A 12,292-nucleotide genomic window follows, 5' to 3' on the forward strand; every position below is an offset into this window, starting at 1 on the left:
TATGGAGCGAAGGAAATAGGCAACTTTTCGGGCCGAAACCCTTCTTCAGACTGATCAGGGGTGGGGGGGGCGGGGACAAGAAAGGAAAAAGGAGGAGGAGCCCGAAGGCTGGGGGATTGGAGGAGACAGCAGGGGGACTGAGGAAGGGGAGGAGCCAGCAAGGACTAACAAAATTGGGAGAATTCGATGTTCATGCCCCCAGGATGCAGACTCCCCAAGCGGAATATGAGGTGCTGTTCCTCCAATTTCCGGTGCTGCTCGCTGTGGCCATGGAGGAGACCCAGGACAGAGAGGTCGGAGACGGAGTGGGAGGGGGAGTTGAAGTGCTGAGCCACCGGGAGGTCAGCTTGGGTATTGCGGACCGAGCGGAGAGGTGTTTATCTCCAGTACGTTTTGTTGTGCTCTTTGGGCAGTGGGAACTTATTATTGTCTTAAAGTAACGTTGCAAGCAGATATGTTGCATTTGTGCAGAACCCTTAATATATTCACAATGGGCTAAAGCACCTCACAATCGAACATATCTGGTACTATCGCAAAGTTTAGTAGTCACTATTGCAACGTTTAAGAAACATTTGGACAGGTAAATGGATAGGACAGGTTTAGAGGGAAATGGGTCAAACACAGGAAGGTGGGACCAGTGTAGATGGGACATGTTGGTGTGATAGACGAGGCTACATCCACAACACTTTCTTGTGGTCTTGGCCAGAGTTTTGATACAACCTAATGGTGTGCTCTCTCTTCTGTAGACATTTGTAAGAGTCATTACAGAAGTGCTGATTATATATGAGCAGTTAATCGTATTTGTTCTGTGGCTCTGATTGAGGATTAAACGTCGCCTCATTGGACAACATTATGGAATATGTTACCAACACAAGAAATTTCAGTTGCTGGAAACCTAGAATGAAAGCAGAATGCTGGAAAGACTCAGAAGGAGCGGGAGAAACAGAGTTAATGTTCCAGGTCTATCAGAATTTTTGTCAGTCTGTCTCTACAGATTCTGTGTGCCTTGCCGAGTTACAGATGTCACGGTGGTGCAGCGGTAGAGCTGCTGCCTTACAGCGCCCGAGACCCGGGTCCAATCTTGACCATGGGTGGTGTCTGTAAGGAGATTGTACCTTCTCCCTGTGACCGCGTGGGTTTTCTCTGGGAGCTCGGGTTTCCTCCCACACTCCAAAGACGTACAGGTTTGTAGGTTAACTGGCTTTGGTAAAATTGCCCCAGTGTGTGTAGGATAGTGTTGGTGTGCGGGGATCGCTGGTTGACTACAACAATCTAATTATTATTTCATTATCTATTATTTATGCCGATTTAAAATGTACACAAAATGTACTTCTGATTGTCATGTAACTCCTGCATTCCTTTCCCCCCTCCTTTCGCCCCCCCCCCCCCTCCCCCTCCCCCTCCGCCCTCCGCCCTTCTCCTCCTACATCCTAGTCGTCCTTGTATCCGTCATTAGCACACCTTCCCCAGCCAAAAACTGACCATTATGGACTCCACCCTTCCTCAGCTCATCTGTTGTGGGCCCTGTTTTGTCCTGACCTGTTCTATCTTTCAGTCTGAAGAAGGGTTCTGAAACGTCACCTATCCCTTTCCTCGAGGGATGCTGCCTGACCTGCTGAGTTACTCCAGCATTTTGTGTCTATCCACAACATGTATGGTGTATTGTCCATTAGTATTAGAGCTCTTGACATTGGCCAAACTGCTGATGTGATCTTCTTCTTCTTCTCATGTTCTCCACAATTTTGTCTTTGTCACGTACAGTTCTTTATGATTTTTATTGTTTGCACCTCTTTTGCTTTTGCCTCCAGAGAGGAAATGTTCTCCTCTACAGCAACCCCTTCCTCCTCTTTGGCTTCCTCCTGGTCTTCAGCTTGGCCACCATCATGCAGTGTTTCCTGTTGAGCGTCTTCTTCTCCAAGGCCAATGTGGCCGTGGCTTGCAGTGGGATCATTTACTTCACCCTCTATCTGCCTCACCTCCTCTGCTATGCCTGGCAAGACAGGATGACCAGAAACATGAAGTTGACTGCGGTAAGTGTAATGGAGTGAAATCCTTGACTCTGAACAATTCAGAGCCGACTTACATTATCATCTATAAAAGTACAGATAATCGGGTAGAGCTGTTGCCTCACAGCAACATAGACCCAGGTTTGATCCTGACCTCAGGTGCTGCCGGTGTGGAGTTTGCACGTTCTCCCTATGGTGGTCAATGGTGGTCAGTGGTTCTTCCTGGTGCTCTGGTTACGCCCCACATCCCAAAGACATGCGGGTTTGTACGTTGATTATCCTTGATGTGTAGAATTAGGGGGCAATTGATGACAGTGTGGAGTAACCCAGGTTCGAATCTGACCTCAGGTTCTCTCTGTGTGGAGCTTGTACGTTCTCCCTGTGACCGCGTGGGTTTCCTCCAGGTGCTCTGGTTTCCTCCCATACCCCAAAGACGTGGGTTAATTGGCTGCAGTAAATCGCTCCGGGTGCGTAAGGAGTGGATGTGAAAGTTGCATCAGTGTGAACGGGTGATCAATGTTCGGCTTAGACCCGGTGGCCCAAAGGCCCTGTTCCCAATGCTGTATCTCTATAACAAATAAAAACTAATTTGAAAGTATATTTGTGATATTCTGATCAAGGTGAATTAGGTTTCAGACCATCCATTCGTGTCAAAAGCAGCTTGCCATTACTTAAACAGCTCCATGATGTGATGAGCACCTCAGTTCAGTTTAGTTTATTGTCACATGTACCGAGGTACAGTGACAAGCTTTTTGTTGCGTGCTAACCAGTCAGCAGAAAGACAATACATGAGTAGAATTGATCCATTTACAGTGTACAGATACGTGATAAGGGGATAACGTTTAGTGCAAGGTAAAGTCGGCAAAGTCCGATCAAGGATAGTCCGAGGGTCACCAAAGAGGTAGATGGTAGTTCAGCACTGCACTCTGGTTGTGATAGGATGATTCAGTTGCCTGATTACAGCTGGGAAGAAACTGTCCCTGAATCTGGAGGTGTGCGTTTTCACACTTCTATACCTTTTGCCCGATGGGAGAGGGGAGAAGAGGGAGTGGCCAGGGTGTGACTCATCCTTGATGATACTGCTGGCCTTGCCGAGGCAGCGGGAGGTATAAATGGAGTCAATAGAAGGGAAACACAAAAACCTGGAGTAACTCCGCGGGACCGGCAGCATCGGTGACGTTTCCGGACGAGCCCCTTCTTCACACACGTCGCCCATTCCTTCTCTCCAGAGATGCTGCCGGTCCCGCTGAGTTACTCCAGCATTTTGTGTCTACCTTCGATTTAAACCAACATCTGCAGTTCTTTCCTACACATTGGTTTGTGTGATGGTCAGTGGACTCACAACATCATTGTTGATATTTTCAGAGCCTATTGTCTCCAGTGGCCTTCGGCTTTGGATCTGAGTACCTCTCCCGCTACGAGGAGCAGGGCCTTGGTCTGCAGTGGGGCAATATCCGTGACAGCCCTGTGGAAGGAGACGAGTTCAGCATGCTACTCTCCATCAAGATGATGCTGTTTGATGCATTTCTCTACGGAATTCTTGCCTGGTATCTCGATGCTGTGTTTCCAGGTACGCTGGCATTATGTGGAGCATATAGGTTGTATAGGAGATACTTTGTTCACAAAGTCTCAAGGTTTATGTTATAAACAAGTCTTAGTATCTATAGTAACACCAGGGCCGCACGGTGGCGCAGCGGTAGAGTTGCTGCCTTACAGCGCCAGAGACCCGGGTTCGATCCTGACGACGGGTGCTGCCTGTACGGAGTTTGTCCGTTCTCCCCGTGACCTATGTGGGTTTTCTCCAGGTGATCCAGTTTCCTCCCACACTCCAAAGACGTACAGGTTTGTAGGGCGATTGGCTTGGTATAATTCTAAATTGTCCCTAGTGTGTGTAAGATAGTGTAAGTGTGCGGGGATCGCTGGTCGGCCTGAACTCGGTGGGCCGAAGGGCCTGTTTCTGCACTGTATCCCTTAACTAAACAAAACTAATTTTGTTCTAATAATGATCTGTAAACAAATTTGTACCTAGTTGAGGCAGGCTCTGTAACAGCATTTAAAAGACACAGGGACAGATACATGGATAGGGAAGGCTTTGAGAGATGTGGGCCAAATGCGGGCAAATGGGACCAGCTTAGATGGGGCATCTTGGATGAGTTGGGCCTGTTTCCATGCCGTATGATTCTATGGCTCATTGGCCGGTCGGAAGTAATGTACCCCAGGATGTCGCTTCACCCCTTTAATCCACTGTGTGGTTCCTTCCCCTGCATTAGGTCAGTACGGAGTGCCCGCACCCTGGTATTTTCCACTCCAGTTTTCCTACTGGTTCAGTGCTGAGAAACCACAAGCTGCCACGGACGGTGAGTTAATTGACAAGTTGGGAGACTCGGACAACGGGAGCAGCATCCTCCCATCTTTCCCAGTTCTGTTTCTCCCGACGGAGTTTATCCTGAGAGTGACTACCCTGTGGTTATTTAACCCACTTATCATATATGGGTTAATGGAGACAGGGTTCTGAACATAAAAGCTGCATACTTGTCTCTGATGACTTAGCCGGTTCTTGCCTATTATTACCAGAGATCTAAAAGAGTCTTGGCATGCTGTCTATATTCCTGTTAAACTTGAAGTCGTGTGTTTAAACCTCCATCAATGCTCAACTTCAATGATGTTTTCATTTCAATGGCAATCTGCCAGGCTTTGATGGGTGACAGGTATAATAGTTCGGTGTTGAAAAGGCAACACTGAATATTGTGGCATGAATGAGCTTGTGTGTGATTCATCTCCATTGTAATGATCCAGCCAGCGCCATGCATGAATTATTTCATCAGAAGATACAAAATACAAGTAGGAATTGGCCATTTGGCCCCTTAAGCCTGTTCTACCATTCAGTAAGTTCAGGGGTCATCCTATACCTCACACATAGATCCACAACATGATTCTCTCTTATCCTTGGTTACATTCAATCACGGAGTATCCTTGCACTCCTGGGCAGAGCAAGATCTACAATCGCCCGAGTAAAGAGTAGACACAAGGAACTGCAAGTGCAAAAAAAAACAACTCACAGTGTGCTGGAGTAACTCAGCGGGTCATTCCACATACTACTGTATGTACGGAGTTTGTACGTTTGACTTGCGTGGGTTTTCTCCGAAATCTCTGATTTCCTCCCACACTCCAAAGACGTACAGGTTTGCAGGTTAATTTGCTTGATATACATTAAGTGTAAATTGTCCCTAGTGTGTGTAGGATAGTGTTAATGTGCGGGGATGGCTGGTCGGTGCAGACTCGGTAGGCCGAAGGGCCTGTTTCCGTGCTGTATCGCTAAACTAAACTAAAAAAAATAACACCAGCCGTGTGATCAGAGTTTCCAAATCAACTACAAGTAAAATAACATCCCTGAGATTAGACAATAGATAATAGGTGCAGGAGTAGGCCATTCGGTCCTTCGAGCCAGCACCGCCATTCAATGTGATCATGGCTGATCATCCCCAATCAGTACCCCCCTGTTCCTGCCTTCTCCCCATATCCCCTGACTCCGCTATCTTTAAGAGCCCTATCTAGCTCTCTCTTGAAAGTTTATACTTGAGAGATTATATTTCTGAGTGAAGAAATTGTTCGTAAAATGCTGGATTATAGACACAAAAAGCTGGAATAACTCAGCAGGCCAGGCAGGGTGTTTGGAGAGAAGGGGCCTTTCGGCCTGCTTTGTAAAATGCTAACTGGTTGAGTCGGGGATGTTTTAACAGTTTTTTTGCGACATAAACTGTTTCTATCCTAGCCAGCATTCAACATGAACATTAATGAAGATTTGCTTTTGATCTTTCCTAAGGTGAAAAAGAAATGCGAGTGGGTGTAAAAGAAGAGGCTGTGGGAGAGGAGAAAGCAGAGAGGCCCGGGGAGGTGAAGGAAATGAAGGCCAAAGACCAAGCAGCCGGGCAGTTGACGGAAGCGCCAGGCACGCCTGGAGATGGCGGCAGACTGAAGGTGTGTAAACTGAAGGCGCAGGAAGCGAGGAAGAAGCAGGAGAGGCTGGAGAAGGAGAGGCTGGAGAAGGAGAGGCTGGAGAAGCAGGAGAGGCTGGAGAAGGAGAGGCTGGAGAAAGAGAGGCTGGACAAGGAGAAGAAGGAGAAGGAAACAATCAACCCGGGTAACAATGCAACTCAATGCAATTTACAACTTGTACAATTGGCTCTGTGCTCTTGTGCACATTCCCTGCCACAGATGTTGACAATTTCTGTTTTTATCTGTCGGCAGTAACAGCAGCAATGGCAGGAAACCCTCTGTACGAGTTGGAGCCGCCTAGTCTGACTCTGGGAGTGTCCATCCAGAACCTGGTGAAGACTTTTGGTGAGGGGCAGAAGCCAGCTGTGGATGGGCTGAGCATCAACTTCTTCCAAGGGCAGATCACTTCCTTTCTGGGTCACAACGGAGCTGGAAAAACCACCACAATGTAAGGGCTTGCATTCCTGTCTGTTGCGAAAGTCAAAGAATGATCGCTGCCCAGGCTGAACCGTGGAAGCAGGCCAGCTTCACGCAGTGCTGTTTACATCCCCAGCTCGGGCTGAACACAGTGCTGCCGGCCATCTGTGCAGTGAAAACAACCCCCACTGCACAACGGGCCCTCTGTAACGAGGTCAGGCGATCTGTCATTGAAGTCACGTTAGTCAGAGGTATCATTAGAATATGACTAGCTGCCGACCACCCGTAATGTGACTGCGTTGCAGTTGCGGAGACCCCCGACAAGCAGCAACAGAATAGGGGGGATTGAAAGATGGGAAGCATAACGACATGTCAGAAAGGTTTACAGAGAAGGGCTAATAGAAAAATGATAGGTATTTGCTGCAACAAATGGTGGAAGGTGTTTGTAATGAGCTGCCAGAGGAGGCAGGTACTACAACAACATTTAAAAGATTTGGACAGGTGCATGGAAAGATTCATAGTCACACAGTGTGGTAACAGCCCCTTCACTCCAACTTGCCCACACACCAGCCAACATGTCTGGTCACAGTTTAAGGATAAGGTGGAAGTCTTTTAGGACCGAGATGAGAAAAATATTTTTCACACAGAGAGTGGGTGAATCTCTGGAATTCTCTGCCACAGAAGGTAGTTGAGGCCAGTTCATTGGCTATATTTAAGAGGGAGTTAGATGTGGCCCTTGTGGCTAAAGGGATCAGGGGGTATGGAGAGAAGGCAGGTACAGGATACTGAGTTGGATGATCAGCCATGATCATATTGAATGGCGGTGCAGGCTCGAAGGGCCGAATGGCCTACTCCTGCACCTATTTTCTATGTTTCTATCTGCACTAGTCCCACCTGTCTACATTTGGCCCATAACCCTACAAACCCACCCTATCCGTGTACCTGTCTAAATGTTTCTTAAACGTTGCTATAGTACCTGCCTCAACTACCTCCTCCGGCAGCTCGTTCCGTACAACCACAATCCTTTGTGCGAAAAGGATAGGAAAGGTTTAGAGGGATCTGGGCCAAATGCGGGTGGGTGGGACCCAGTGTAGATGAGGCATCTTTGTCAGCATGGGCAAGTCGGGCCGAGGGGGTCTGTATCTGTGCTGCACGACTCGACTCATATGCACAATGTGTTTTATTGAAAGAAAATCAGTTTATTTCACTTGTGCACTGTGTCGCAGTTTATTAGTTGAGGCAATGTAATTACCCACTGCAGTGCGAACCTTGGAAACGCAGGCACTCACTGCCCGAGGAACACACGTGGCACTTCACTGAATCGGAATAATAGTGGCTGTTAAAGTCATACTGCACCAGTGCCAAACACGTTCCATCTGAGTTGCTCACTTGCCTGTTCCAAACATGATGAGAGGGATAGACAGAGTTGACGTGGAAAAGCTTTTCCCACTGAGAGTAGGGAAGATTCAAACAAGGGGACATGACTTGAGAATTAAGGGACTGAAGTTTAGGGGTAACATGAGGGGGAACTTCTTTACTCAGAGAGTGGTAGCTGTGTGGAATGAGCTTCCAGTGAAGGTGGTGGAGGCAGGTTCGTTTTTATCATTTAAAAATAAATTGGATAGTTATATGGATGGGAAAGGAATGGAGGGTTATGGTCTGAGCGCAGGTATATGGGACTAGGGGAGACTATGTGTTCGGCACGGACTAGAGGGGTCGAGATGGCCTGTTTCCGTGCTGTAATTGTTATATGGTTATATGGTTAAACAAGGCACCCATAACCCAGCTCCACCTCCTCTGAATCAAACCGCTGAGCCAAACCTCAGAGTAAAACTCAGAGTAAAACCAAGGATCAGATTTTACTGTGACTTGAAAGATAATAAAAGAAATAAACAAGAGGGCCTAGGTACAAATTAAACTGGGTGAAAGATTATAGGTCTTCCAAGAAATTTAGCTCCATAACTTTGAGTCTAGTTTAGAGGTACAGCGTGGAAACAGGCCCTTCGGCCCACCGAGTCCACACATCCCCGCACATTAACACTATCCTACACACACCAGGGACAATTTACATTTATACCAAGCCAATTAACCTACAAACCTGTAAGTCTATGGAGTGTGGGAGGAAACCAAATATCTCGGAGAAAACCCACGCAGGTCACGGGGAGAACGTACAAACTCTGCACAGACAGCACCCGTAGTCGGGATCCAACCCGGGTCCCTGGCGCTGTAAGGCAGCAACTCTACCGCTGCGCCACTGCGCCGCCCTATCAGCATAGGAACGGTCCCTTCAGCCCCATTCATCCATGATGAACGTGCTGCCTCTCTGTGCTAATCCTATTTGTCTGCATTAGGCTCACTTCTCTTTATTCCTTTCTCTTGTGTCCAAATGCCTTTTAAACAATGTATTTGCATTTGCCACTACCATCGCCTCTGCCTGTTTGTCCCACATAACCACCACCCTCTGTGGGACAAACTTCCCCATAAGTGGGTGGCGCAGCGGTAGAATAGCTGGCTTACGGCGCCGAAGACCCCGGTTCGATCCTGACTACGGGTGCTCTCTACGGAATTTTGTACGTTCTCCTCGTGACCGCGTGGGTCCTTCAGTTTCCTCCCACGTTCCAAAGACGTACAGGTTTGTAGGTTAATTGGCTTCGGTAAAATTGCTCCTAATGTGTAATCTGGCGTTAGTGTACCAAAGATCGCTGGTCGGCGCAGGCTCGGTGGGCCGAAGGGCCTGTTTCCGCCATGAACTAAAATCTCATTTAACTTTTTCTCCTCTCACCTTAAACCTACTCTCTTTAATTTTACACTTCCGTATCCTGGGCAGAAAATAAATAAATTGTGATGATCCACCCTATCTATGCCCTTCACAATCTACAAACCTCTAAGGTCACTCTTCAATGTAACACCAAAATACATACACCTCCAAGTAATTAGAAACATAGAAACTAGGTGCAGGAGGAGGCCATTCGGCCCTTCGAGCCAGCACCGCCATTCATTGTGATCATGGCTGATCATCCCCTATCAATAACCCGTGCCTTGCCCTCTCCCCATATCCCTTGACTCCACGAGCCCCAAGAGCTTTATCTAACTCTCTCTTAAATCCATCCAGTGACTTGGCCTCCACTGCCCCCTGTGGCAGGGAATTCCACAAATTATTATTTATATTAATTATATTACTATTATAATTTATATATATATGACAAGCCTCAAGCCTAGCACTAATCCTTGTGGTCTTCACACTACTTGTTGTACTCGTGCATAGTATGACCTGATAGTATGCAAACAAAGCATGTCACAGCATCCAGGTACACATGGCAATAATAAGCCAATACCAATGTTAACACCAACAGCACTGGTTATACCCTCCACCACTCTGTTTTACGTCGTACCACCAAACCAATTTTGGATCCAGTTTTCCTATACGCCTTGGATCACTTATGCTTAAACTTCTGGACCTGTTCTCTGTGCGATACTTTGTCATTAGGCTTGCAAAGGTCCACCTATGAAGAAAAGTCCCAAACCAAAACATTTCCTGTCCACGTTCTCCAGAGATACTGCCTGAACCACTGAGTTACTCTGGCACTTTGTGTCCTTCCATGCATACCACGTTTTACTGCCTTCCCTTTCTCAGTTCTCCTCAAACAACTTAATCAGACAGGATTTCCCTTGCAGTAAATCATACTGACTCAACCAAATCAGTCCCTGCCTTTACAACGGGATAAAATCCCATCCCTGAAATGAAATTTAGCAGCGCTCTCAGTAAATGTTTATTTAAAAAACCCTTACCCATTGTCACAATGAGATTCAACCAATTCGCGCAAGTTTACCAAAGCTTCAAAGATCTAAGTAAAGGAAGCAAAGCATTAATAACAAGTATTTATGCAAAACCTTCTGTGTCCACGGGAGATCCCAAAATACTTTCGTAGGAGGAAGCATGAATAATGAGAGAGGATGAATCAAAGTGGGAGATAATCAGAAAAAAAATGTTAGAGGAAAATATTTGTATCGGCTGCCCCCTGGATAACGGACAGGTTCCATCCATGTCCATTTGTCTATGTTGGAAAGTACCCAAAAATCACTCGTTACTGTAATCCCACCCCCACAGTGTTGTAATGAATGGCATCAAATCCATATAAGAGTGATATGACATATACAGTAAGACTGACTTGAACTAAATTATCATAAACAATTACTAAAAGTGGAGAGAGAGAGAGAGACAGAGTGACCAAGAGGGAGAGAGAGTGAGACTGACAGACAGAGAGAGAGACAGATAGAGAAAGAGACAGAGAGAGAGAGGAAAGAGACAGAGAGAGACAGAGAGAGAGAGAGAGAGAGAGACAGAGAAATATGTATGTCATATTTTATACTTTGGCAATATAACAATGTATTTTTTATCATGCCAATAAAGTTTTTAAATTGAAAAAAAATTGAAAAACTGACAGAGAGAGACAGGCAGAGACACAGGCAGAGAGAGAGACAGAGAGAGAGAGAGAGAGACAGGCAAACCGACAGAGAGAGAGAGGGACAGACAGAGAGAGACAGACAGACAGACAGAGAGAGAGAGACAGAGAGAGAGAGACAGGCAAACTGACAGAGAGAGAGAGACAGACAGAGAGAGGGAGAGAGACAGAGAGAGAGAGACAGGCAGAGACACAGGCAGAGAGAGAGACAGAGACAGAGAGAGAGAGACAGACAGAGAAGGAGAGAGAGAGAGAGAGAGAGAGAGAGAGAGAGAGAGAGAGCGAGAGAGAGAGCGAGAGAGAGCGAGAGAGAGAGAGAGAGAGAGAGAGAGAGAGAGAGAGAGAGAGAGAGAGAGAGAGAGAGAGAGAGAGAGAGAGAGAGAGAGAGAGAGAGAGAGAGAGAGAGTCAAAGGCAGACAGAGAGAGAGTGAGAGAGAGTGAGAAAGACAGAGAGGAAACCAATGATGATGATGCTACTTTATTGTCACGTACTGAGGGACATTGAAATTCTTTATTTTTGCGAATGCGAAGTACACAAAAGAGCCGCCACCAAGGCGCTGACTATTTGTAGCTGCTGTGTGTGTGATGGTGTGCTTGTGGCTTGGCTCATATTGAAGCAATGTGGTCACCCTTGTTATTCAATTTCAATTCATTTTGAATTTTAAAACTTTATTGGCATGATAAAATACACCGTTATATTGCCAAAGTATAAAACATGACATACATATTTAAAATGCATGTATTCATTGTTCACTTGAAAGTGGCTTCCTCGGCAACATGCTGGGCAACCCACTGACCTACTGCTGGTGAAAAGTGTCGGCATAATCAGGAAAGGTGAAGAACTGTGAAAGCAGAGGAGCTTTAACAAAGCAACTTAATTCCGACAGGAGGAAACGGAATGTTGTGCGAGATGTTTGGCGTTGGCTTTAACTTGTTATGGATTTTAAGCTTCTTTTCATATCAATTGAGTATGAGTAAATGTTGCGCAATTATCTTTCTAAATGTGTAACACCTTGTTCATGGGTACTCGGTTTTCAAAGGAACAAGGTCCTTTTAAGGTTGTAAGATTATGTGATAGGTGTAGAATTAGGCCATTCGGCCCATCAAGCCTATTCCGACATTCAATCATGGCTGAGCGATCTCGCCCCCTAACCCCATTCTCCTGCCTTCTCCCCACACCTGTGCTAATCAAGAATCCATCTATCTCTGCCTAAAATATATCCATTGACATGGCCTCCACAGCCTTCTGTGGTAAAGAATTCCACAGATTCACCGCCCTCTGGCTAAAGAAACTTCTCCTCATCTCCTTCCTAAAAGAACATCCTTTAATTCTGAGGCTATGACCTCTAGTCATAGACTCTCCCACTAATGGAAACATCCTCTCCACATCCACTCTATCCGAGACCTTCA

General features: G+C 46.4%; 1 protein-coding gene across 1 annotated transcript in view; it reads left to right on the forward strand.

Moving 5' to 3' along the window:
* Nucleotides 1-12,292, forward strand: part of abca4 (ATP binding cassette subfamily A member 4) — a 148,834-nt gene that overhangs the window by 60,837 nt on the left and 75,705 nt on the right. The window contains exons 15-19 of the mRNA XM_033027825.1: nt 1,809-2,030; nt 3,372-3,576; nt 4,277-4,363; nt 5,830-6,147; nt 6,255-6,450. Of these exons, the coding sequence (XP_032883716.1) occupies nt 1,809-2,030; nt 3,372-3,576; nt 4,277-4,363; nt 5,830-6,147; nt 6,255-6,450 (1,028 nt within the window). The remainder of the gene's footprint in view (nt 1-1,808; nt 2,031-3,371; nt 3,577-4,276; nt 4,364-5,829; nt 6,148-6,254; nt 6,451-12,292) is intronic.

Source organism: Amblyraja radiata, chromosome 10, assembly GCF_010909765.2.
Source record: "Amblyraja radiata isolate CabotCenter1 chromosome 10, sAmbRad1.1.pri, whole genome shotgun sequence".
NCBI classification, from domain to species: Eukaryota; Metazoa; Chordata; class Chondrichthyes; order Rajiformes; family Rajidae; genus Amblyraja; species Amblyraja radiata.